This window comes from Petromyzon marinus, chromosome 21 (assembly GCF_048934315.1).
Source record: "Petromyzon marinus isolate PM22_M1 ecotype Great Lakes invasive population chromosome 21, UKy_Petmar_22M1.pri1.0, whole genome shotgun sequence".
NCBI classification, from domain to species: domain Eukaryota; kingdom Metazoa; phylum Chordata; class Hyperoartia; order Petromyzontiformes; family Petromyzontidae; genus Petromyzon; species Petromyzon marinus.
This window is the reverse complement of record NC_133687.1, coordinates 10411329-10438918: the sequence shown is the minus strand read 5'-3', so window position 1 is coordinate 10438918 and position 27590 is coordinate 10411329. Positions and strand designations below refer to the sequence as shown.

Genomic DNA, 27590 nt, shown 5'->3' with positions numbered 1-27590 from the left:
CCTTTTGCCAGTATCAAGATATTAAATGAAACTACCCAAGTTTGTTTCAAAAGTGGTTGGCTGCAGGGTGGTGTATAGTTGAAAAATTCACAGCTGCAAAACGTTTTAAATGACAAATGGGAGCAGCCTCTCCTTTTGTATTCACGTGGCTTATTGTTGCAAATAAAAAAGGGACCAGTTTTAGAAATCGTCTTGCCCAATTTAATATGCGATCAGGATCACTGGAATCATCCATAAATATTGTGAAGTGTTTTTTTATGTAATGGTACAAAGCTCTAGAAAGATGTTTTGAAAAGGGTAGAGCACCAACACTTTACCCCATCATACACATGTCAAGCCTGGTTGTTTACACAATTTATACTGCTGGGTAGGCAGTGGTGGGGGAGAAGGGGCGGGGGACTTAAGAAAAATTCCTACCTTTTCAATCGCCATACAGGGAGATGGAATCGAATCAGTAACCTCTGGATTAAGTCCAGTGTGCAAACCATTGCACCGGAATGGAGTGGACACTCGTGTTTAAGTAGATACTACACAAATGCAAACGCTCTTGGAGTCAAATTAGGAAATTGTCAGTAACACCCATCAACATACAAAAGAACAACAGACCCTTAAGCATGGTTCAAGCTTATGTTTATTTCTCATGTGGCCATTTTTACAGTTCATTGCCATTCCTGCTAGTATCATTTGTTCCGAACACCAACACATCTAAAATATCATTTCATATATTTTTTATGCTGCAGCTTTTTCAAGTTATTGGTAATTTAAATTTGATGCAGCAAAAAAAAAACCTTCCCTGGCACACTCAACCTTGTGTCGTATGCGATGCAATGCCTGATCAAACATATCAAATACAGTTACCCTTTGATTATTCACTAGTCTTTTAGGTTTATTTCTAATTTTTTTCTTATTTTTATATTTTAAAAATTTCTAATTTCTCTCTCATTTTCCTTTTTAATCTGCATCATCATCTTCAGACTCGTCTTCTTCAGCCGTCTCCAGCCAAGTCAGCCACTGGTTGACCTGCACGCACGCGCGCATGGGATGTTAACGCCAGCTGCAAAACAATCTTTCACCACAACATGTGTAATAAGGCAAATCCGTTCAATATGAGGGAAACAGATACCACAGGTACCATAAAGTGACCTCTAGATCACACAAAAGGTTGTTTTTTGTGTTGCATTTTTCAAGCCACTTCAATACTTGAGTAGTGTCACATTACAGTACAACCAATATTTTGAATTCATAGCTGGAATTGAGCAAAATTGTGCGTGCAACCAAATTTAACGCAGATTTTTGTTTTGTCATTTATGACCAGGCTGAGACCATCAACTTGTTACAATTGAGAACCCGGGCTTGAATCACATGTAGCTGCCTGGTTTCAAACCCCAGTTCTCAGCAATGCCAGCTCAGCACTCAGACCTCTAATCTACTTGGCCACCTTGACACAGGTCTTCTAGAGAACTAATGGCGTTATCGTACCTGGAAGAGAGCCTTGCCCTTGCCCGGGAACTCCTCTGTGACGTCTTCCTTCCAGGCCATGAAGGCTTCCTCCTCAATGATCTCCAGGTCATACAAGTTCATGAAGAAGCGCAGAAGCATGCCTGCAGCATACACACAACAATTTCCCCACCATCACCGTAAGCCTCCATTACAGACCGACCTGTTAGGACAAGCGCCATGAAGCAAACACCACTAGAGGGTGGTGAGGTCCAGTTTAGCATGTAAGCCTGATGGGTCAATGGTCACAGGCATTTAAGGTGTGTTTGCCATCAGTAGTGTGGTACTGGTGCTTGCGAATAGACATGGTGTTTGCTTGGGTTAGTACGGGGTGTGTGGTAACTAGTGGTTGTGAGGGTCGTGGTGATTAGTGTTATCGGTAGTGCTGTTTGTGGTACTGGTGCTTGCGAACGTCTCATCATGGTACATTCTAATGGGGCTAGGTAAGAGGTAGTGGTGTTGGTGGTTGGCGTTACTGGGCTGCATATGGCGCTTACCTTTGGGGAAGCTTTGCGTGTGGCAGTGCACCTGCAGGGCATACAGCGCCGCCACCTGCAGGCTCGTCTGGCTGTGCAGGAACTTCTGAAGTACGGGCTTGAAGGAGGCCAGCAGCTGTTTCTCTGCTTCCATCACATCCCGCACTGGCGCCACACTTGGGTCCAAGCCTGGCGCCAGTGTCGTTGCCCCCGTAATGTACTGCAGGAAGCTGCGCACACAGACCCCCATATAGCTGGGTTCTTAAGGTAGCACACTAACCAACTCATCACTGCTCCCGTCTTTGTCATACAAACTTGCGAGCTTGTAATAGCCAGACATGCAACGAAGCATTTGTTTCCATACTAAGAACTACACCGACATGCACGTATTAAAGATGTATCACTTGATACCTTGCACACTCTTGACAAGTGAGTTCCATTTCAAGGGACGATCTCGGTGAACTATCAGCCGTGGACACCAAAAGCAAGCTTTTTTTTTATTTTACCAGGTAAGGGCCACTGAGGAATATAGCTCCTTTTCAGAAGTGACCCAACCACAAATGATAGCTCAACAAAGTGGATTATCACATGAAAATTTATACTAGCCAAATAAACTCTTAAATGCATGTTTCTAAATGTGGAGGGTGAGGTCCTCTACCTGACGGTGAGGATGTTAACAAAGCTGGAGTCGGTGTGCAAGCGCGCGGGGACGTTCTCCTTGATCCACTTGTAGATCGCCTGGGGGGATGGGTCTTGCTCGATCTGTTTGCTGAGCTCCTTCTCCAGGTGCAGCAGGGGGAACAAGTACGAGAGGCCCTTGCCTTCCAGGATCTCCAACATGCGCTCCTTGCTTTGGTCACATTCTGCAGAGCCGGCACGACGGGACACAGCGCCCCCAAAAGGGTTAGTAAATTTCCCGCCCACGTGAGGAAGCATTGAGACGGTTCTCATCGCCCGTTTACTTACAGCCCCGAGACAGTGGTGGAAATTTCACGTTTATCTTTAGGTCAACCAGACAACCACTGTTGAATACCCCAATGGAGTGGTACCCATTTTATCAACGAGGCAGGATGTGCAGTCTACCTCCCAACCAAGAATTTAACTCGCAAACCTTTCGATTTGGGAACCCCTGATTCTTACAGAGCCACTTGGCTGGATAAACCAAAGGTCTTTTGACAAAAGGGCTGTACATCAAATGGGATGATCTCTGAAGCCACTACATTCCCCACAACGTAAAATACTCCTGACCCCACCCACTCACTGCCCTGCCCTCTGCAATACCCCAATGCCTTGTCCCACTGATCCCCCCCACTACCACTGCACCGGATCTCCCCTCCCACCACCCCACGCACCGGGCAGCATCTTTTGCATGTTGATGCGGCTGCTCTGGAAGAGCTCTGCGAGCTCATCACGAGACACTAGCCGCGACAGCTGCTGCAGGCACAGCAGGAAGAGCGGGAAGTGCGCCCCATTCTCCAGGGGTTGCGCCAACTCCGCCAGGCCCACCAGCCCGCCTGCCACAGCACGTGCCACTAGTCCCGCCGCTGATGACTTCACCAGTGGCACTGCTGTCTCCAGCTCGGCGCAGCGATCCAGGAGGCCGCACCAGGCCTGCAAGGGCAATAAAACAAAGCAATACATATTGTCAGATTTACTCTGCATCCATCTAATGTACTTGAATGATGATGTTGTAGCCTGTCAAAAAAAGCTAACTCCTTAAAATAAAACCACACGCCACACTGCTGCCACCACAGTGCCCTGACCGCCGTGGCCTCACCTTGACAAAGATGTCAGGTGTGACGAGGTCGTGTTGCTGCTTCATGGCGGAGAGCAGGGCGGCCGCCTTCTCCCGGTCTTCATCCGAGCGCTCCAGCGTCAGCGCCATCACGTGCGCCACCAGGTCGGGCAGCATCGGGCGTGGTGCCCGCAGTTCCTGCATAGCCGAGGCCCCCGTTTCCAGGCTGCCCGAGCCCAGCACCTCCAGCACGATCGTCTCCTGCCACGGCCCCAGCATAGACAAAGCAAAATCCGTGACAAGGTCACAGAAATCAGTTCCGTGTTCGAACGGCAGCTTATTTTGACTTAAAGCTTTCGTGATTGCAGAAATTCATATTCTTGGGTCTTTCGGTAAAGTCACGTAGATAGGTTCAAAGAAAATAACATTGGAAGGACGTTATTAACCAGTTTAAGTCATAACTGGCTGTGATGTTTCGATCCTACCTTCCGATGTTAGTAGTTATTTTCGACTCTGGTTTTACATTAACAGGTTAATGTCTCACATTAACACAGCCACCGTCGCTCGTGTCCTCGATGTGGCGGTGGCTCTGCGATCCTACATTGACATGCTAATCTCTCACAATACAATGGCCACCTCTCCGCCTTCGTCGTTGTGGAGTTAGCCCTCCGACCTTACATTTACATGCAAATTTCTCACCTTTAACATCACTAGCCCCGCCCACTTCGTTTATGACCCTTGGGCTACACCCATTTCAAACCTTTAAAACAGCCTGGCTCAGCTGCTTTCCCGCTCTTTTTTCTCATGATGACGATTGATTGTGTTGCGATCGAAACGTTGTAATTTTTTTATTTTCTTTAAGCCTATCTACTTGACTTTACCAAAAAGACCCAAGAATAGGCAGCTTATTTTATCGTGACGTTTTCGTAATTACTCTGAATGATGTGATATAGCAGAGCGGTGGCATTTGTTGGGGAGATTCATGCCCACGGTGGTCCCGGTTAATATTGCAGGTGTATTAACCATGAATGCTACTCGCCGCAGTCTGCATTCACAGCGAATGTTCAAGATCCCGGAACGTTACTTGGAAAATACTAAGTCGTACATGCCGTGACTATTTCGGAGCACACAAGCAACATCGCACGGACGGTGAAACTACTGCAGACTAAAACAAGCCTTGCCCTCGACCACTTAATATCCCTACCCACAGATTCCAGAAGATGCAGAATTCCAGCGGGAGAATACCAACCACTAGATGCGAGGGAATTCAAAGCGTTTGAGAAAAACCAGCGCACTTACCGTTTGTTTCAGCAGCTCCTCCTTCGTTGGTACTTTCTTCTCTTTTTTGGCAGGTTTCTCTTGGATGGGGGGAGGGGCAGATTTGAGGCCGAGGGTAGGGGGCTGCACACAAGCACAAACATATTACATTGACACACTATCCATATTATTGCTGGGGGGGGGGGGGCATGGTTACACGCCACCTGTGAACTGGCACGTCTATCAAGGCAAGAGTTTGTGGATCATGCAGATTTGTGAAACACCCAACACAATGGGGCTGAGGTAACCATAGATGCTCGTAGTAAAGAAAGTAGGGCCAGGTACATGTGAAGCTTTGGAGTTCAAAACCCATGAGTGCGTCTTTCGGCTTGTGCTGAGAGAGATAAGCCCGGCGACTCAGGCGATTCCCGACCACGGCTAAACGGTCCTGGGCCTCCCCCAAAAGGTCTACTCAGTCTCTAAAGATTATCTGGCACAAACCATCAACACGAGGAGATAATGGTGGTTGGGTATGGGTGCTGGACACACAACTACTCTTGCGTATCATAAAACAGGTGCCGTGAGCAGAACTTGCCCAAGTAGCCCGTATGGCTACACCAGTGGAGAGAGGGAATCTTTTGTCTCTGTGCAAGGCGAGGGTGCATATGCGTGTGTGCGCATTAGTGTACACATACCGGGCCAAGCGGGGGAGTAAGTGTGCGCGGTGGCTGTGTGCTGGGTGGCATCATGGTTGGAATCTGCGCTTGCAGCTTGGATCCCTGGCCACGTAGCAGTGAGAAGGACTGCGCCGGTCTTAGGCTGATCTGCGAGAACCAAGCAATCACCAAGACACTCAACAACTCGCTCCTCTAGAACCAACGCTTCCTCACGCTGCGCTCAAGCCACAACATGACCATCGGACAAATATATTTATTGCAAATTGCGCATTTCTACAGGTGAGAAGTCTGGTGGAGTAAAGTAATTTTACAAGCAACTGCCAAGTCTAAAAATTGAGAGCGATTGCAAGCACTTGTCAGAGGGACCAACCCACCTCATCTGCATTGACAGGGCCCTTCTTGAATCCTTGCCCTCCGGGCCCCACTCCTCCAGGGGGCCCGAAAAAGCCAGCTCCCATTGGACCTGCCAGGAAGCCCTGCTGCTGCTGCAGAGCACCCTGTGAAACGCACAGTCAGAGGCGGTATCAGACACGCGATCAGTATTGTGTTTAATGGTAGGTTGCAAAATATAAAATGTTAGAAAATGTTTTTTAAGAACCAAATATTAATGAAATTAGAACACTTGGCCATATAATTTAATAAGAGGATTTGTGGATGTTAAATTTTTTAAGGAGTCATTCAAGTTACATCAAGTAACTAATTTGTATAATGCCCAGTTTTCACAAGTAGGTGTGGGAAATCACAAGCAGGAAGGCAGGCAGAACTGGTTCCAACAATTGCCCAAGATTTGTGGTCCTATATTAGGGATGTTTGTCCAACTCCATTAACTTGAATGTGACGGATCAGAGAACTTTCACTGCTGAACGTTTGCGATTTTCCTCAGCAGTATTCTACAGAGAAGAGATAGACAATGGAGAGAACATGTTGTCAGGCGCATGTGTTTATGCTGCTAGCAAGCTCACCTGGTGTGCCCGTGAGTATGCAAGCTTGCCCGGGTCCAGCCCGTATGCGGGCAGCACTCCTCCGGGACCCGTGAAACCGTTGTACATTGGGCCTGGCCGGTGGCGAGCAGACGGGGGCGAGAAGCGGCTTTGGATCACACCGGGACCCGTGCCCAGCTCACGGCCTGGGGAACACAAATGCACATCTCGTCAGCACACAAAACACAAAAAGATACCTTATACGTAAACACGTGTACAAAGTGAAATTGATGGGGCAGCAATTCCTGTTAAGCGAGCACCTAGGAAGGCCGGCATGGCACACAAGAGTGTGGTGTGGCAACAGCACCAATGCCCAGCTTCTTTTGTTTTGTACAAGTTTCAGAAAGGTGTTTATGGAAGTGTTGATATTTAGAATATTTTGCTAGTATACATTTACACGTGATAAGCCACTGAGCTATAATTTGTGGCCAAGGTTGTTTCTGAAAAGTATGTTAACACCTCGATGGGTTTTACCTGGTAAGATTAATAATTTAGTAAAATGTGTATGTTTTTAAGTGATTTATTTACATCTTTTGGCGTCTTCTGGTCTCAACGTTTTGAGACGAGGCTCAAAAGAAAGGTGTCTCTGGTTTGGACCAATCAGTTTCAAAGACAATGCATATATTATCAGAGTACGTTTTTTGTTGGCATTCTGACCACAAGTATTGTGGTTAATGCAGACATGATTCCTTGTTAAAGGTTTCAGTTTGGTGTTAACATCTTAGCACCTGTTTTGTTGCCACAAAAAAGGGGAAAACCTATTCTCATTATTTGTTTACCTTTTCTATAATTTGCACTCCATGTTTTTGTTTTCTTTATTGTTGTAACGTTCTTACTCGCCCCTACTGGACATACGTGAAAAATTACTTTATAGCTCATCGGATTCCTCCAGTATAAATATTCGGATTTCTGAACGAGCTACACTGCGAGTGTATGCGTGCCGTGTTGCACATCAGACCGTCACGCCTCTCACCAGGCATCTGTCCAAACATCTCGGACAGCCCACCGAGTGGGTCCCGGGGGTCCCTCTCAAGCCCCTTCCGGCCCATGGCCGCCGCCCCCCATGGTGCAAATGGATCGTCCTGGAAGAACTCGGAACGGCCAATCCCATGCAGCTGGGACGGAATGAAAACTCCCAGGTCCTGCGAGCAAATGCACACACGCAGACATGAAGAGCCACGAAAGGCAAGCTCCAGTGCAAACACCAACACCTGTTTATTGCACTTTTCTTCCCCCAACTGCATCAAAACTCTAGCCACTCTCAATTAACCAATGGTATACAGACCATGTTTGATCAATAAAAAATACAATTTGGAGTTTAAAAACAAAAGGCAATATTTTCACTGAAGTGCTATGAAAAGTCGATTCCAAAGCGTCACCTATTATAAATGTTTCCTTTTAAGGCCTATTGACACGTGTTGGGGTTTTTGATATTTGAACCTTATGGCTGTACCCCGGCTCTCACAACGGTCGGCGATGCGGCCATCGACTCATCTCGACGAGCTGTACACGATGCAGCACTATGGTGCATACGAGCGTTCAGGGTTTCAGCACAATCGTCCTCGCTGCGTTTCGACATCGCTGAGAAGCACTGATTTCGGATTGGTACCCCAGTCGAGAGTTAAGTACACCCCTGGAAAAAAATCGTGTCCCAGAAATAAAACATTTATTTAATTGCCTCGGCCATTTTGTATTATTTGGTACCCCAGGGTACCGCCATAAGGATAATTTATGCTCTACCGTATGTTGCTCAGTGTAAGGGCAGGTGGGGGGGGGTTGCAGGACCAGTTATAAGTTATGTTCGTTGTAGAATGGAATCAAACCCAGGTATAGCCGGGTTCTCAGGCCAGCCCAGTGCGCGCTCACCACAATACCACAAATGCATTTTATTTTTAGAATGGTACGACGGACACAATATCCACCAGGAACTCCTGCGACAAGTAGTGCACCACCCTGTGCAAAAGAACGACTCTAGAAGTTGATGTCGTGCAACTACTTCTGAAAACCATTTCAATGGACTTAGGCACACTTGGGTAGAAGTACACCCCTTGGATATGCCCTATGTTGAATGTCAATCACTCATTTGATTTTTATTATATATTGTCATTGATATTTTTATTTATTCATGTTTTTTTTTACTTTTCTTCCATGCAACCCATGTAAACCCTACTTTCCCATATAATGTGCCTGCCGCTTTGGCAGACTCGCCATTGAAAAGGAGCAGCTTAGCTCAATGGGCCTTTACCTAAAAATAAATTAACACAGTCTGAAATGACAAATTGAGAATTTTTTCTTACTATCTATACCGTTATTTGTGCAGTCAATGATAAAAATCAGACTAAAATCTTTATTAGCAGCAGCAGCGGACAACGGCATGTACCTTGATGGCGTCTTGTCTAATCTGTGAGATGGGTTTTGGTCCGTTGTCCGAAAACGCCTTCCTGGGCACCCACTTGTTGAGTCGCAACTCCACCGTGTCCTTACACATAGAAAACCACCGAGATACTTTTCAATACAAGCACCTAACCAGAGCAGCCAAACAAGGTTATAAAACTCTACAAAAGTAAATTAAAATTCTCAAAAAAAAATCGACGTTACAACAAAACAAGGGTGTTAAATTGTCATGCAAAAAACAGTGGACAACTGGGGAAAAAAAGCGCATCTTATAATCTGGAGAATACAGTAATCATGTACATGTGAAAACTTGAGTTTCAGGTGCAACCCATGTGGACTGCATGGATTTGAACACAGACCTCACCAGCACTACCTCAGTAGTCCGAAGCAGGCAACACTGCATATTTTATGGAAGCCAGTTTTCCAGTCTCATAAAAAGCAATATCCGTTTAAATATTTACTTGGCTGAAACACAAATATTTAAACAGACTAGATAATGCATCTTGGTGGATAAGATAATTTAGTACAACTGCCCTCAGTAAACATAAGATTTCTCACCTGTAGCAGGAATCGAATCCGTGCAGGCAGATCCTTATTGGCCATTAAGGACTGCATGCGTAAAAAGTACTGATCCATCAAGGACTGTAGGCGGGACAGTAACACACACACGGGTTAAATGACTGCAATCATATTTTGCCATAAAGTGTTTTAGATAGATTTCCCTACACTGAATTCACAGCAGCTCACTTACAGTTAAACTATTTTTACACCACTTATTTTTGTATCCTCAGCAAGAATAAAAGTATAAATCCAATGTCTGTTGGTGGTACGGGCTTGCACTTTTTTCCTGTTGATGCTGGGATTTACTGGTGGCTGTCATGCCCGTTCATCTGCAACAGGCTTGTTGTTTTATGCCTTATTGATTTATTTTTGCCTTCTGTCTTTTGCCCGTTTTTGCTCATTAACTTGACGTGACCATTATACTCCTAGACAACCAGTACATCTTAAACAAAAGATTTTCAGATGTTCTGGTTTCGCATCCCAGTGAAACACAGGCTTCATAAATACCCAGTCCCAGGGCTCAAACTCAGGAGCCTCGGATGTTTTAGCTCAGTATCCCAAGCAAGGATAACACAGTGCCACTCTCCCATGACACCACACCCAACAAAGGCTTACATCAAGGCTGTAGAAGGCAGCAAACACTCACCCTGGCCTTGTCATGGTCCAGGCGGGGTCCCACCGTCCGCATTATCTGACAGAGGCACTCCAGGTCCTCCGCCATGTCCTTGAGGGCCACTCTTTTTTTCTTTTCCAGCAACTGCACGACACCAAGGGACCATTCATTCATGGGCAGGTTTTAATACAGACATGCGAGAACGTTCCAAGCTCCACGTTACAATTTGGTAAATCCACTAAATCATTATTTGCAACCAAATTCGAATCAATCACGACTTATCTTTATGCAAGAAAGACTTGCGATGGAATAGGGAAAAAACAATGATGTGAAAGTGCAGAAATATGAAAGTGAAACAATTAAACAAGATGGATGCCAGGCTATGAACAAAGCCTCCATTTTGTTAATCGTATGACTGCACCATTTGTATGTTTGAACCTTATGGTGGGACCCCGGGGCCCCCAGCTCTCGCATAAACTGCGTTGCGACACTTTTATGTCTGCTGAAGGCGAACAATATGGCCATATATTCCTCTCGACGAGCTCTACACGATGCGCTAATCAAAGTTTAAAAGTTTTGTTTATGACTACGGCATTCATCCTCGCTGCGCTTGGACGACATGACAACAGAATGATCCGCGCCAGGTGGGTGCCGGCGTTTATGTGCACGGTGGGATGGAGTCGCCAAAAATAAATTAATTACGATTTTGACTTCCGTTTATTCGGGAACCCGGGGTCCCGCCATAAGGTTAATTTGTTTAAACTTGAGATAGTAAAACAGGTGTGACACTTTCAGCCTAGCAGCTGCACTACGTAATATCGTTTGAGAAAACCATCGTAGTTTAGTTTGAGGACTATGGTGGACCCTATTGCCCCTTTTCCACTGGCAAATCCAAGCAGAGCCAAGAGTGGGGGGGGGGGGGGGAGAACCCTCACGGTACAGATGAGGGTTGTGGCAACTCTCCTACACGTGTCTAAAGACTTGTTCATTACCCGTGACATCAGCGACAAGTAAGATTTTTTGCAGGGGAAAGACAACCCTTGAGCCATACAGGGCTGGCTCGGCAAAGTCCCGGCGTGGCTCAGTTGTGCCAGTGCCAAAGCCGTACACGATTCGAAGGGTAGCGGACAACACACCCATCTAATCCTGTGCCCAGGTAGTGACACTCACGGTCTTAATGCAGCGGTGCAGAATGGACTCGTGAAGGAGGTCCAGCTTTCCAAGTTCCCCAATGAATTTGATGTTGCCCAGCATCTTGAGCTTAGCAATGGTTCGCTGCTCATCTTCCTCCGGGGACAGTGGCGAGTCACGATTGTCAAAGCCTGCAGCGGGTGGGGAGAGGGGGGGGGGGGTTACAGCCATATTGAGTACTGGCCACAGGTTCCATCTCTATATGTAACACAATCCACTACATGGGCGAGCAAGAAGCCGATTCCTACAAATACTGACTCGCTCGTACATAGGCTCGTAAGAACCTTAGGCACACACTAAGCAAGCGAGAACTCTTATTACTACATGCACCACTCACACAATATTCATAAGCAGACAATATATATGTTATTTTAACCATTTGGCCTACTGGGAGTATATCTCAAGCATCAATTAAAGCTGTGTTCCGGTGATGATATGCAATGAGGAAACTAGTCCACAGTTTGCGTGTACAAACAAATGCTTCCGAAATGATCCATTTGCAGAAGGCTGTCAAGCCTATGGGTTTTGATCAATTCTGTCACTCAGGCTATCAATAAGCACATCACTACACACACCACATGCATAAATAGGCCAGTATGAAGTCCATCACTACATAAACCACTGAAACACAAGCTGAAAATCATACTTTCTATACGTGCAACATGCACTTTCAAGGCACCCATCTTTACACACAACACACCACTTGTCAAAGTGGGCCACACCTTCATTAAAAAAGCTGGATTATAATGAGAACACACATGACGCAGGTTTTCATGGCATGCCCCCGAAGGAACCGGCCAAAAGGGAGCAGAAGTACTCGCCTTCGAGTTTCTTGGTGCGGTTTTCGAACTCATCCTGAAGTTTAGCTATTAGTAGTCGGCGGAAAGACTGCAAAGATAAGAAAAACACAGTAAAGCAGGTATCAGCACTCCGAATCAATCAGTAGAGTGCATTTAGCATATCCCATCAATAGCATGGATTTAGTAAACCCAGTTGTTAGCATCTATTTTGTACATCAGAATAATTCGTTATTGATAGATACCCATCAGTTTCACGTATTTCGTACAACCCCCATGAATATCATGTAAACCGCCATCATTATCATGTACTTGGTACACCCCTACCAGCATATTTCAAAATATTCCAGTGGCGTGTATTGAATAGAGCCCCATGGACAGAGGTTGTGGGGCGACGTACTGAATTGTGTTTATGCCGTCCGGGCCCCTCCAGGGGAGGGCCGTCAAAGTTGGGGGCGTCCTCGGCAAGTCTCTGACATAGCTGGGAGTACAGCGAGCTGTACTTGGGCTCCTCAAGCGCCTTCTCAAAGATCTGCACATGCAAAGCCAGGGTAAACCACACACCGAACCGTTACCCGAGAAACATTCCTCAGTCTCTTTTGCCATTTAAGCGTTTGCTCACCGCACTTGATAGAATTCACTATGAAAGCAGTGGGCTTGATCGATGATCCAGCACTCACCGATTTCACTCACCGATTTCTCTAACCACACACCCGTCATAGCTCATCACTGGACTACAGCTGAACGTCACTCGTCAATTTCTCCACCCATCCAATCTCATCATTACAGTGTTCAAACATCATGCAATTGCCTCGATTTTATTTCAGCTTATTCTCTCGCACTGCCCCACTTTGTAATGTGTTCCCATCCTCTCTTTTAACAGGGCTATCATGTTGTGTGCCACAACGTGATGTATCAGGCCCGCACATTGCCTCAATAAACAATATATTATAAAAACAGGGCTATTATGTTAGCCGTTTGCCATTCTGGGTCTGTGCTCAGCACACATGTAAAAAAAAAGCTACTCACCAGGAGGATGATACCTTTGAGAATTAGCTTGGAGTCTATGCCCACATTGAGGAGCTCAAGACATAGCTTGTCAAACTTTTCTGGAGTTAGCTTGTTCAAAATTCTGTGGATGGCAAATGAGAAAACCAAAGTCACAAAACAGAACAAAAATGTATGTCATCAAAAGATAGGCAGGTCTATTAGGGAGTGTAAAATAACGTGTACACAATTATCACCAGAGTATGCATATAAAAAACGCATGTTGTATTTTTGTTTGAAATAAATGTGATCATCATGTACATTTAAAATCAACATTTACAAAAATAAGACTCCAGACCATCAACTTGAGTTAAGGAACAAAACACATTTTAGTATACCAGAGAAAGTGCAACAATTATGCGGACTTGTGATTTCACAACAGCTATACATTAAACCCCATTAATATATCCTTCTTAAAGCTTGAGATGCTCTCTGCATTGCATCAGGCTCCAGGGGTCACAGTAGCATACAACTTTAATGCAAACATTCCGACAGTTCCCGGTGAAATCTGTTAATTAAAATGGGAGATTTTCACTCATGGTGATTTATGCAACTCGTCACAGATTTTCAAGTTGGGCAACCGCCAATATTTACCCTCGGACTTTGCGGAAAATGGCCTCATTTCTGTCGGGGGTTGCAGAGGTGTTGACTTCTCGTTTAGTGCTTCTGGAAGGGACCCATCGCTGGATGCTGGTCCCTGGGCTCCCCAGGAACTCGCTGCAAAATACAAAAAAACAGGTGCGGTCGTGTTAAGAGTGGCGCGAGGGGGGGTAAGGTGCTGGGGGCTCTTGGAAAAAAATGTTCGCACTAAAGAGCCACCGCTCTGTGTTGGTGGTGACATCGCCGTGTCATTTTGAGCCACATTGTGCTGGGGGATAAGGTGAACTTAAAGAGCAAGCACGAGTGGCGAAAACTCAACGGCCACAAGTGTACGAGACAGAAGCTGTGCCTGTTTTAGAATGGCATGTGTAAATAAACACAAATAGATAAAGAGCAAGAAGCTCTACCCCCCCTCCCTGTTGCTGACACAGACTGCTGGACAGTGTTGCGTTAGGGAGCACTTATTAAGGCCGGAACGGCAAACCGAGATGGTGTGGTGATGTTTATACACAGGCAAGAGGTAATAACTCGGAAACAATTACACTTACTTACACCCAACAGCTCCATGTGCTAGGCAGGGTTTACTCAGGAGGCCCTGTGGAGTAGTGAAAGCTTGCTGGCAGGTGGTCAGAAGACAGACCCATGCGTTATGGGTTTATATAATGGTGTGACTGGCAGTTTCCCATTCTGTACTACTCACCGAGCAAATGAGCAGTGATAGGTACAACATGTAAGCATTATACTATTAGCCAGAAGAGGTATGGCAAAAACTGAAACTTAAAAAAAAATCTGAATCATCAAGCTGAGACTGCACCTCTGATTTGAAGTGGGCTACACATATGGTGTGAAAGACGTTCAAAATACATGCAGTTCACATAAACACATCTCAAGCAAACGATTTTGAAAAACTGAGTTCACAATTCCATTATGGGCATCGTCATGTCAGCCTATTGGCACCAACCGGTTCAGTTTTTGTGGTGGACACCGGTGGGGAGGGGGGGGGATGGCAACCACTCAAGTATGGTGCCAGAGAAAATTTTCCCAAATGAGTTGGTATGTGGCGATAAGTCAGTTCCAAGAAATAAAAATGTGGTGTAAACTATAAACTGTATCATACCGATCAACACGCTCATATACCATGCCCTGCCGATCACCGACCCAATGCAAATTTGGCTTCTGAACTATTTTCCAGAGCAGAGGCATTTTTCATGTTATTAATATTCATAAGGCCTGCCAATAAACTTAATACACTGTTGCCAAATAGGGGTTTAATCAACCCATCAATGTAGATTCCTAAATTAATGACAAATGCACCGAATCACCTGCGTAAGAATACACCTTTTGATTTATACGTTTCATAGAGTAGCTTCACATATCGCCGCAGCCAATAGCGGCTGCTACTTTATACTAATTAAAACATTGAATATTACACAATGCATTTTATGGGTGTTTTTTTCCCCTCTCCAAAAGGTACAATTATGCCTAGAGTACACCAGAGAAATTTATGAACTTGTTCTCAATCCAATAACTTATTTTTTCTGAGTTGTTTCCCATAGTGTATTATTTCAATAAATTATGTCAATAGCTGAGGTGGCTCTTTACAAAAACACTCGTGTATACAATAACAATACTAAGCCAGATTAAGTGAATTATTAAACTTCAAAACCAACGGCGTTGTGAAGTTGGCCAGGAGATGGCAGGACACAAAATTTGGTTAGTGAATCCACCTATGCAGTGTAAACACCTTTGTTAATGTTGGTTTCCTCTCCAAAACACACCGGTGTGCTGTACTCGTAATGCATGTTTTGTTTTCGTGGCAAACCTTACCAATTGGCTGTCGGCGGGTTGAATGACACATTAAAATTTACGCGATCTAACCTAAAAAAACCCTCGTATGTAAACACCCCCTTTGTATGCGTGGTGGATTCTCTGGGTACTCTGGTTTGAACCCACGCACAAAACTCATTGCAGACAAATTAGCCAAACATCTAAATGCAGGACCCAAGACTATTGAATACGTTTAATTGATATACTACAAAGCACACTCATCAAACACAATCCAGTGGCGAACAGAAGAAACTCGCCGAGTCAAGCAAACTAAACGAAATAAACCACTAGCGGTTACTCTGCCTGCTGCTTGCAAAGGGCTACCCCCCACCACCCTTCACCCACAAATGATTACGAATATTTTTAGGTTGTATTGCATCTGGTGGTTAGGGCTAAAGTGCTCATCTATTACCGGCAGTAGTGAGACATTGGGTGGACGCACCCCTACCTCCTCCCCTACCCACTGAAGCACAGCACACGGGCCCCCACGCGTGATCACCTGCCCCCACCAAATTGGAGGGCCCAGAGATTACATAGAGCTGTGGTCGGACTGCGGCAATGATGCCAGTGTTTTTAAAGTTTAGGTTTTTAACCGTTTCTCTGAAAGCCATAAGAAGTTGTCTCCTAATGAGCCCAGAGCAGAGTGCCTCCGACGTGACCTAGACCGCATTTTAGTTTGAAGAAAATGTCTCTGAAATCAACTCAAAGGTGTCTCCTGAACCCAGATGGGGGGAGTCTCTCTGGATTCACGAGGAGAGAACACCTACAAGGGGAAGAGTTTGTACTAAACCCAGGAGTCTCTACAGAACCCACAGGGGGAGAATGTCTCTACTTGACCCAGATATGGGTTCCCCCCCCCCCCCCGAGCTCAAATGTAGACTATTTTTATACCAAGCATTTGTTTCAGCAAACATCAATTTAAGTGCTAATCGGTTAAGTCTTTCTCAGTGATCTCTCCTCAATGGTGACTCCAGCATTTCACAAAAGCCAGTCAAACCCCTCCAATCGACTCAAGCAGGAGGAGATACAGAACCCACTTACTAATCCCACGAGGAACAAAGCCCTGACCGAGCTCGAGGGAGACACTGCCATGCTGCTATAGAGCCAGTTGGCTCCCATTGTGCAGCCACTGGACACAAATAAAAAGCCGTGTACGTAGTGAACGTGACCACAGCAACACTAAACATAGCGGTGTCCTGACACCCTATATAGCAGCAGTTGCTCAAGCATGTTGACAGCACGAACTCGTAAACTTTAAATTCCTTTCACTTCCATCGCCCTGCCATTATGAGCTCACTAAATCTCACACCGTCAATTAACAATGCATGCAGTAACAGCTACCCAAGGCTTCAAAACGGTCAACGTATGCAATGGTAGAAACACTCATTGCTTAAGCATGGCGAGTGAGTCTATTACAGGTACATGGTATTACTCCAATATATTTACAATGCATGACAATTGCTTAACTTTTTAATTGTTACATCCGATTCGTGAATATTCTTTAAATGCTTCGCCCATTTAATTGTGCGATGGTTGTTGGCTCATTATATATAATTTGGTTATTTCATACAGTATCTAACTATTGTTTGGAATGTCGAGTTAGTTTTGTGTGCTAGACTATCACTAAATACATTTTTGCCAGATTGTATTTTCCTACCCCACCTGCCTCTTCTGAACAAGACTGTTCGTCTCAATTGGCTTTCAACTACCTCAAGTTGTATTAATTGATGGAATGAAGATCAAGCCCTTTTTAAAGGACATAGGTCATTTGAAATAGGACAAATCATCTTGCAATTGGGAAAACTTGAATTCGGGCGATGATACAGGCACAGAAGGGTATTCTTATACAAATGATGACATCACAGTTTGCAGCAGATAAGGTCGGCCAACGCCTTTTAAATTACCGTGCAGCTACAGGAAACGGTGGTGCCATCGCTCGTTTGCCGCTTGTTGCAGAGGTTCGCGGTTCGAGCCCAGCGGCCGCCCCGGTTAATACTGCGGGTCTATTAACCAAAAATACATGCCGTCTGCTTCACAGTGGATGTTAAAAAGTTCCTGTGACGTTCGCTCTAAAGAAGTTGGCTACACGATGTACCGGTGTCATGGTCCAAGTTTTGAATAATTGCTTAACGGAATAAAACCAGAGAGCAACATTTCCCCCCGTACTGTCAGATTCTATTCATCGTCGATCCAGAGTGCCTTCACGATAGCTTTTCGCTATAAGAATGGCGCAAAATGACAGAGAGTGTTAAATTGTTATTATTATAATGGCTCTGGTTAGCCCGTAAGGTCATGAGTTAAAATCCTGGCCAGGGTAGACTCGGCGTGACTTCATACCTCGGGTAGTTTAAACTAAGTACTCGTCTAGTGTGGTGGTACTACTACGATAATTGGTTATAGACAAAAAACACAAACAATACAACGTACACAATATAAATCAAAATTGCTTAATAATTGCATTGTAACAGTGCTTGTCAAACCATGCATGCAATAACAATTATATACAAATCTATGTACTACTGTTAATTTAACAGACCATAGAGTCTAAATGCAAAGGGGAAAAAAAAATATTGATTCAGGAGTCAAATCATGACCACAAATTGCAACCATTTGTTAAATTGTGGAGAAAATGAATAATTACATTTCTAGTCAGCCTCATGTAAAAATGACCAATTCTAAAAGCATCAGTTGCCTAATAAAGGAATAAAAAAGGCCAGTCATTTAATTTTCACCAAGTTTAAAGATATCGATAACGAGCTTAATTTTCAGAATTTATGCCTAGGGTGTTATGAGATGTTTAACAAGGCTTTCAAACTCATTAAAAAAACATGAAGACCTCAAAGGCCCAAGCATGTTCTAGTGGCATTTTAGCAGTATAACCGAATTTCCATTGCTTTGAAACGTATTGTAGTGGGGCTTCCAAGTGACGTTAATGTTGTGTCATTACAATGCACTGAACGTATATCTTTAGTTCTAGATTTGAAGCTTTTGTGACTGCAAGGGTTCACACTCTGTTTTTTTCGGTAAAGTCACGTAGGTAAAATAAATGAAAAACTAAATTAAATCACGACGTTTCGGAGGCAACACAAGCTTCCGTCTTCAGGTGGAAACCGTCACAGCAAAATTGCTGTATCGATACAGCAATATTGATACAGCTGTAATGATATAGTTGTATCAATATTGCTGTATCAAGTGATACAGCAATTTTACTGTGACCGTTTCCACCTGAAGACGGAAGGTTGTGTTGCCTCCGAAACGTCGATTTAATTTAGTTGTTTTTCATTTTACCTACGTGGCTTTACCGAAAAAAACAAAGAGTATATATCTTTAGTGTACGCTGAATTACAATTTGCTGTTAGCCCAGGACACACAACCTAGGCTACTACTCACACACGACTGACTGCAGGAGCTGCTTACTGTTTTGGCAAACAGTATTCATTTAAAGTTCATTCCAGGCAGTAAATGGAAAGACAAAGACTCACCTGAAACGAGAAGAACCCCCTTCTCTTATGGCACTCTCCACTTTGGCGGCTTGCGACAAATATTAAAAGGAAAAAAATGTTAATAAACTTCTCCAAAGTGGGTGGCGGGGGGAGGAACACGGTCTGCAAAAGAAGGGTGGGGTAGAAAGCAGGGAGATACATTTAAAAAAACATTTAAACCACATTCCAGTTTGTGTATTCATCTCAACATCGCCAATCAAGCATGCCAAAGAGACCGCGAGTTATGCAAAGAGTTGCACTTGGCGACACACCTCTCAAAAGGCACCATTTTCAAGGCAAAAACTATGTTGCCTTTCATTTTCGGTCTTGATCACCGGAATTATACATTAGCTGATAATAATGGTATCAGTGCAGCCCTGCAGTTACTTGCTCACATACTACTGGCAGGTCCTCCCAATTGCAGGAGCTTTAAAGTCACTCTAGAAGGTATTTGGCCTACTCCTCCATACTAGCCAGACGTCTTTGAGAATAACAACCTTTTTATGGGCTAGAGGATAAGGTGGCAGTACAAGGCAAACCAGAATCCATGTACCTCAGGGATTATATTACATTGAGTGGGACCTGTATGGATGTGGCAAACCACGGTATTCAATTCTAGCTCTGAATTATCATAAAGGCTAGGCTGCTCTCTGGCAATGTCATGACAATCACCTCCATTGCTCCTTCTGTCGGCATCGCATTTAGTACGAGCAAGAGTGTGGACAGGACCAGTGACAAAAGCTCTGTCCATAAAAGAGTATAAAACGGCACGGCCGCTATTTGCCAGTTGGTGGTTGTAGCTTTGCACCACTGCCTTGGGGTAACATTGCGTGCATCGGGAGCTATAATCGGTGGAGCCATAATCGCGGGTGGAAAATCTCTCAGCTCAGGCGGAGTAATTAGGGCTTTAATCACAGAGGCTGAATGGAATGCATTTCCGAGAAGATCCATCTTGCCAGCAGTACAAGACGAATCTAAAATGCGTTCGACACAATAGTCTCATCTTTAAATTTTATGAGTCAAATGCATTAAGGATATTATTTTCATTGTTTCGTAGATTTTATCAACACCTTTGTCACACCTATCTCAACACCTAACAGTTGTCGTCACTGATCACAATGGCTCAGATGAGATATGCATTTATTTTCTGTATCACAATGCCAAGTAGCCATCACGAAACGGCATTAAAGTTGTAATAAAAAATGTTTCTTGATTTAAAAGTTAGTAGAAATTAAGAGGGGGGGGGGGGGGAAGAAATTACCAGGAGGGAATTCAAAAGCAGAGCAGAAATAAAGACGCAGACAACGTTCTGAACCACAGTATGGTGGTAGTTGAACGCAGTATGAATAAGGAATAAAAAACAGTGAAGTCAATTTACAAAATGACTGGATGACTCGAGAGCTAACTCGGTAGAGGAGCAGGAAGCACCTCCTGGGTTGGCGGATTTGAAAGCGGCACTGGGCAATCGTTTAAATGAAACCACGTTCTCAAGGGGGGAGTCGACGGTCTCGGTATAAAATATCCCCCCCCTTTATTTGGCCTAACCGAACTCTTACGGTCTTAAAACGAAGAGGTCAACCTGATTACAGGAGTGCGAGCTGCCATTAAGAGTTTCAAATTCCCCTGCACACGCAGAGGCTCCTACGGAACTTGAAAATAACCAGTCGAATTAAGGAAGTCTGAAGTTCGTATCAGATAACTCGATACAGCCTGGACACATTTTTTTCAAGAACATTTATTTTTCATCTATTCTTTCCTTTAACAGTCAACACAGAGCCTTCCCTGAAAAAGTAAAAAGGAGCACCACCTACTACATGAGATAAATCAATGGGTGTAGTTGTGGCAATAGCCACAAAAAAATAAAAACGTGCATGTAACGTACACACATTGTTTTGCTTATTTATAAATATTTTGTCCAGATTAAAGTGTTAATATAGCTCAAATCGCCATGGGGAAACATTAACAAGCAAGGCTGATGGAATTGGTACCGACGAGAATAAATTTTATCCAGATTAGGGAGACATGCTCTTACAGGTCGTAAATGTAGAAAACCGTCACGGTATTTAATTCTTTATCAATAGCGCTTTATGTGCTGAGAAACTACACTGTCAATCACAACTCTCGAGAAACAGTAGCCTCAATCAATACTGTAGAACAATCTTTATGCATGCAATACCTAGGGCCATGAACTCTGTGAATCTTAAGACAGATGGTGGTGGTTTCACTGGCTGATACACGTTAATGAGTATTGATAAACGAAGTGATCAAAGCACACTTTTTGAGTGCTTGTTAAGAGTAATTGGCTATTGAGCAGTCAAACAAATTCTCCAACTGAAAATTGCTCCGGATTTAAACCCAGGATCTTCGCAGTGCCAGGCCAACATTGTTAAAATCCTCCCAGGGGTTCACCACCTCCGACGTTTCACGGTCCATGAAGCTTTTCGCATCGCCTTTTGTGGCAAAGTGTCATCTTACGACTGTCAAAATATAAGACGCAAGGCGCTGCCAATTTTTGTTCCCGGAAGTGGCCTTCACAGATTTTAACCTTGCCCTGGGGGTGTTTTTCAAGGCGCAGCATTACAAGTGCGGCTACGCCACACACCCACGCAAACCCATGCGCCAGGGGAATTCCCAAACGCCGCCGCCCCCCCATTAGGCAGGGCAGACGGCACAAGCCGAAATCTCTTCGGATCTCCCCCCTCCCCTTGCCGTCCGAGTCTCTTCATTAGCACGCAGTGCAATGCTCGGGAGACGGACATGTTGTTTTTCCTGTTCTTCACTTGCGCAGCAAAAACGTGCCGGGGACAGATTCGATTGGCAGAGTCGTTTTGGGCACTCCATCTTGTCAGTTGCTTGCTATAGAGGTTAAGATACTCTTTGGTAATGATTTAGTGACCAAATGCATTCTCCAAAGGTGAATGAATGAATTTGGATTGTTGTAATGGTGCCAGTTTACAGGACAAAGTCACCTAAATTACATTAAATAAACACTTTAAACCCTTTCCTCGGCAAAATCTTACATTTTTGGCAGCAGCACCACCACCGATTAAAGTGATGGGGCTCAACAGGCACAGCTGCGTCATGCCTCCCCTTCCAACTCGCAGTCAATTCAAAATAACTAGTTATCATTTGCTGAACCACTTCCGCTTTAATCCACTAAGTTAAAGATCAAACATTTTAATGCAGGACCATCCCAACCCCCCTAAACTAGCCAAGTGGCTCAGGGGTTAGAGTAAGCGTCTCAAATTGGAAGGTTGAGAGTTCAAATCCTGGCTGGGTGTTGACACTGCGCCACCTCAATGCTCATTTGAGCCGGAAATCACCGACCTGAAGTCGTCTCGCTGGGATCAGGTCGCACACAGCCTTTCATAACAAGTAGATGCGTCCCTTCCAGTGATCAGTTAGCCACCAATCTATGAGCATTATTTTTAAAGCTTATAAAGCATGACTATCACATGATCATTGCTATATATAAAATATTAACATCAAGTAAACAGATTCACGACAAAGCATCTTGAGCCAACATTTTAATATTAGTCTGAACTGTGAATGCTGTCGTGTTAAAACAAACCTAACATTCACAAGTGACGCTTTGGCACTCAGTAAAAAAATTACCGTGAGATAACACAAATAGCATGTCATGAAAACAATATACATGCCACGCCAAAAAGGTAACTATTTTGTAAATGTTAAGGCGGATTACTATGAAAAGGTGCTTGTCTCAAAGGTGCTTCCAACAGAGTACATGGCATGACTAAGCCCACAAAGCATTAAAAAAAACAGCAACACTCGCTGCCGACTCAACCACCATCTCCATTTACCAAAAACACGATCAAATATCGTGTTGCCACGACTAGTGGGCCTCCAACCCTTGCTGCTCACCAGAGACCGTACCCACTGCTTTGGGCGCAAAAGGAATGTGGGGCCTTATGTGCTGGTTTTCCATGACTATTACAAATCATGCCTGAGCAAAGCCGTTTATAAACTAAACCGTTTTATTTTATCAGGTAAGGGCCACTGGGGTATACAGTTATTTGCCGTAAGCGACCTGGCTGCCAAAAGTGATAGTTCAACTTAGTGGCTTATGTGGAAATTTATAGCAAATAGTCGAAAACACGTGTTTCTAAATGTGGAGAGGAAAAACTGGAGAATTCGGGAGAAAAATACATACAACCACGGAAACATGCAAACTCCAAATATACAGGCGTCAAGGTTGGGATTGAACCCACGAACTCCTGTATACCAGGCGAGGCAATTAACGCCTCACCAGCGTGATACCCATATCTTACACAACTTGGTGTATGAAAAAGACTTTCAATGTAAATTTCTAAGATCTAGTGGTCCAAAATATTTGTAACACCGATCAGATATTGTAGCACATGGACTTCCATACCAACCGACCAAGAATAAACATGGGAGACCATTTACAACTGCCACTACCACAGCTGAACAATGTCTTGGGCCCAAGTGTGGCTTTTGTGTTACTGTGACAGGATGGTAGAAGACAAAGAATGGGTTTGCGTCACTGTGTGGGACGATGGGAGTGGGGAGCGTAAGTGTAGTGGTTAGCGCGCTGCGCTACGAACCCGACAAACCGGGTTCGACTCCCGCTCACGGCCAAACACCAGTGACAATCATCTGAACAGGTCATGGGCCTCCCCTAAGATTTGACTCCGCCTAGTGGCGATATGTAAACATCGACATTAGGGAGACAGACGGCCAGGCGTGGTGTTGGCCACCTAACCACTTGTGTGCCGTGCCAGCCCTGATAGGTGCTCGCTAGAAGAACTGCCCTAAAAGTCTGTTATGGCTATACTGGAATATTTGTCTGATGGGAGGGAATGGGTGGGGTTTCTTTGGCCACTGTTACTGCCTGCCCCAATGTTCCCCTGCCACCCCGATATGCAAATTCATAGGCACAGGGCGGGGGGGGGGAGTAGCCTGGCTGCACAATTGTACCGAGCTTGGTACTGAAATAGTGTGCATTTATTAACTAATACACGTATTAAGATGTTTAAAATGGTCCCATATTACAAATATTTTGTAATGCAAATTATGTAACCCCCCCTCCCCCCCCACCTTCATTAGGACGAGGGAGACAAAAAGATGGCCAGTGCAAAAAGAATTGGGCACAAACTAGATGGACATCACAGAGGGAGCAGAGTAGCGAGCAGTTTCAAAACCCACAACACAAACGAGGTGATGACGTGGCCCGTACGTAGAAAAACAGTGCAAACGCGAGGCGAGAGAAATTTTTAATAACCACACTTTGGGGGGGGGGAATGTTTCGTGTGTGCCTTTAGCAGTGCATGTTTTTTTATAATCCAATCAAGGCGTGTGGAGAACGGCCATAGCAAACTAGATATTTAATGCAACTAGGTTAACAGGCAAATTAATAATTAATATGCGAACGTTTAACAAACAGGAAACTGCGCGAGCGATTTCCCGGCTCGCGTTTGTCGGTGACGTCAAGCGAATTCACAAAGGGATTATCGCAGGGCAGCCCATAGGGCAGATGCGTATCGTCACGTTAGGAAGGGGGGGGTTAGGGTTATTTTGTGCCCGTGCCTCGTCTATAATAAATACGCAAAAAAATTCGGCAGTGGAAATAAATAAATCCCTCTATGTAGAACTTCTTTCGCGCCGTACGTAGCCAAACGTGCGAATCGGAGGTGCAATGCAAGATATCTTAGGCATAAATTATCCCCAAAGATTTTGCGGCTTGGACTAAGAGGCTCATTTGAAGCGAATTAAAAGTGAATGTAAATAAAAAACACATTTAAGCAGTCTTGCCGTGCTTAATTTGTGTTTCGATTATTTACCTTCTAAAAAAACATCTGGCCATGTCTCGCACCCCCACGTCAAGAAGAACGACAACTACTTCACGCATCCCCATTGGGAACTCGTTCAGAACTTCCGCGGCAGCAGATCGCATCAGACTGGCGAATTCAAGATTGCAAGTCGTGTCGTTCGCCATTCATTAACAGCGGGGGGAGCGGTGTGACAGCCGTTTCCGATAAAGTGATACATATTTAAGTACAAAACCACGGTTTCCGTTCCCTTACAAATCATGCGCGCAGACAATATATATGCATTTGATCACGCGGTCAGAGGCGTAAAACAGGCCTTGTATAAGAACTACGATTTTACACGTTTTGCTGCTTTGTTTAATTCGTTTAAACTCGTGTCAAAAAAACCATACGACGTAAAAAGTTACGAATCGATCACAATTTAAATAAATTATCCGAAGGTTAATCTCCCCGAAAAGGTGGTTTTGGCCTCAATTAGGTGATATTGGTTAGACTGTACCGAATTGGCTAGTGGTGCACGTTTGTCAGATGGGCCAATGTGCCCACATTATTTTGTATTTATATATTTCTAAGAAGGGGGTGAGCGAGCGGCATGCGAAGCGCGCTCTCATCCGATTGCGTTATTTAAACATGGTGTCGAGAACGCAGCGTTCCGGGACTATTCCCATTGTCCTATTTGACTTGTATCGCGACAAAACACGACTAATAATGTCGTGTTACTACTTGGAGGGGCCTGTGCCACGAATTGTATTTAAAACGACGAATCTGTTCAGACGTCCGTTGCGTCTATGGATCCTGCAGCAGCAGCTGCAGCAGCGTGCTTTCAAGCTACTCGCCATTGTAATCGGACCGTAACACCACGCGCTTCCTCAAAGGCGTCCCCCCCCCCCTGGCCAGTGAAGGGGCCCTTCCGCCAGCAATAAAAAGGCGAGCCGCGTGCCATTTCAGGGGCTGCGCTTTTCACGTTTAACCACATTTTGTGAAAGCGTCGAGTATGTTCTCCAACGTGTGGGTGGGGTTATAAAAGGCGAAAAAGATGGTTGCTTATTTGTGGTCGTTCGAGAGAAGATAAATCTGTTTTTTTTAAACGTGCACAGTACAATAAAAGTGGTGTAACATTTAAAAAAAACCGTGTCCGATTGTGCTCGGCAAACAATAGAATTCATATGGATTTTGATGAACGCATTTCGTAAACCCACGGCTGGATAAGGAACCTTTCCAAGCCATGCGGCTTCCTTCAAAGGGTCTTAAAAGTGACCTTACTTTTAGTAAAGAAATACGCTTGGGCATATTTTCCCCTTTTAAAGGTAGTATTGAGCCACGCGGTAAATTGTAAAAACGAGCTATTTAATAATTCAGGTTATTTATTTCCGGCGTGGGTCGAAGCCACTTTACTAAAATCTCCAACCGTGTGCCTGCGCTGGGCCTCCCCGCTCGGCGCACGCCAATCCCAATTTTCCCGCCAACCGCAAAGTGGCGGTGGGACCTCCGAACAAATAAAACAGACGTTTTTTTTAAAAAACCCAAACAAACCACACAAACCGCGAGGAAAACAGCTCGAATGTGGGGCCCGACACGAGGGAACAGATCGCACAAAGGACGGCGGCGTGGCGGCGGTGAAGCCGCGCCGCCATGTTGCCTGCAGCGCACAAAGACGCGGCGGAGACAAAGGAGGCGGCGGCGAGCGGCCGTCTCTCATCATCATCATCCTCGTCCTCAGCGACAGCAAACGCTCCCTCACAACACAACACGGCGCATCGGATAAAATTATCTCGTCGTCCCTTCTTTTTTTGTTGTTTAAGCCGAGCGAGAAACGAGGCGAAGCGGCGGCGGCGGTAACGGCGGGGAGAACGTCGCCATTACGGCTTCGCCTTTTGTGCGTCGCACGCCGGGGTGGGTGTTGGTGTGGGTCTCTCACCTTCCTCACAGCCCCGTCAGCTTCGCGAGCCTCGCGGGATCCGCGGACCCGACGTTTATTAAACACGAAGACGACAAATTAAAACGTGTTGTGGTTATGGCGATTTAACTACAACAGGGGCGGAAAAAAAAACAAAAAAACCCCCTCCCCACTTCTACCCCCACCCCACCCCTCCCCTCCCCCAACTGTTTTGAGTTCGTGTTGGATTCGCGTTCTCCGGAGGCGAAACTTCCTCGCGCAGAGAAGCCACAGCAAGCGTAACACCACCAGCACCACCAGCCACCACGGCTCGCTCGCTACGAATGCTGAACGACGGCCGGCACGTCACATTTCAGGACCGACGCGATGACGTTAGAAAAAATCGACGCGATGACGTCAAAAATCGACGCGATGACGATAGGACCGACGCGATGACGTCGGCACTTCCGCCGCGACGTCCGTGATCGGCGCGATGACGTCGGGACCGGGACGAAGGTCGAGACCGACGCGATGACATCATCAGGACCGGCGCTATGACATCAGGACCGGTACGTGAACGTCAGAGCTGACGTGATGACGTCAACATTGGCGTGTTGACGCGAAACCGGCGCGATGACGTCGCGACCGGCGCGATTATGTCAAGACTGACGCGATAACGTCAGGATCGACGCGGTAACGTCACCACCGGCGCGTCGACGTCGGCACTGGCGCGTGACGTAAGACGGGCGCAACAACGTCGGGACCGGCGC

At 45.2% G+C, this 27590-nt stretch overlaps 1 protein-coding gene across 2 annotated transcripts; it reads right to left on the bottom strand.

The window, feature by feature from the left end:
* Nucleotides 1–613: 613 nt before the first annotated feature.
* EIF4G2 (eukaryotic translation initiation factor 4 gamma 2) lies at nt 614–27010 on the bottom strand. Of its 2 annotated transcripts, XM_076068546.1 has the most exons (21): nt 26863–27010; nt 19135–19257; nt 13820–13942; nt 13208–13310; nt 12579–12710; nt 12203–12269; nt 11361–11512; nt 10224–10334; nt 9575–9658; nt 9003–9101; nt 7596–7764; nt 6605–6768; nt 6017–6139; nt 5661–5789; nt 5008–5109; nt 3751–3969; nt 3326–3584; nt 2632–2836; nt 1995–2203; nt 1480–1601; nt 614–1020 (listed from the first exon to the last, which is right to left on the bottom strand). In XM_076068546.1, the coding sequence occupies exons 7-21, from the start codon at nt 11442–11444 to the stop codon at nt 952–954; spliced, it is 2148 nt and encodes a 715-aa protein (XP_075924661.1). In that variant the 5' UTR covers nt 11445–11512; nt 12203–12269; nt 12579–12710; nt 13208–13310; nt 13820–13942; nt 19135–19257; nt 26863–27010; the 3' UTR covers nt 614–951. The 2 variants fall into 2 exon arrangements, with proteins under 2 accessions (XP_075924661.1, XP_075924660.1); XM_076068545.1 differs by lacking the exons at nt 19135–19257; nt 26863–27010 and adding an exon at nt 17557–17623.
* Between the last annotated feature and the right edge of the window lie 580 nt (nt 27011–27590).

Excerpts from the sequence above, each read along its gene's own strand:
- EIF4G2 (XM_076068545.1), bottom strand. The coding sequence starts at position 17,585 with ATGGCACCACCGTTTCCTGTAGCTGCACG. Across the intron at positions 12,711-13,207 it reads TCAAAGGTATCATCCTCCTG|ATCTTTGAGAAGGCGCTTGA; the intron begins GTGAGTAGCTTT and ends TTGCATGTGCAG. Across the intron at positions 7,765-9,002 it reads TTAGACAAGACGCCATCAAG|GACCTGGGAGTTTTCATTCC; the intron begins GTACATGCCGTT and ends ATTTGCTCGCAG.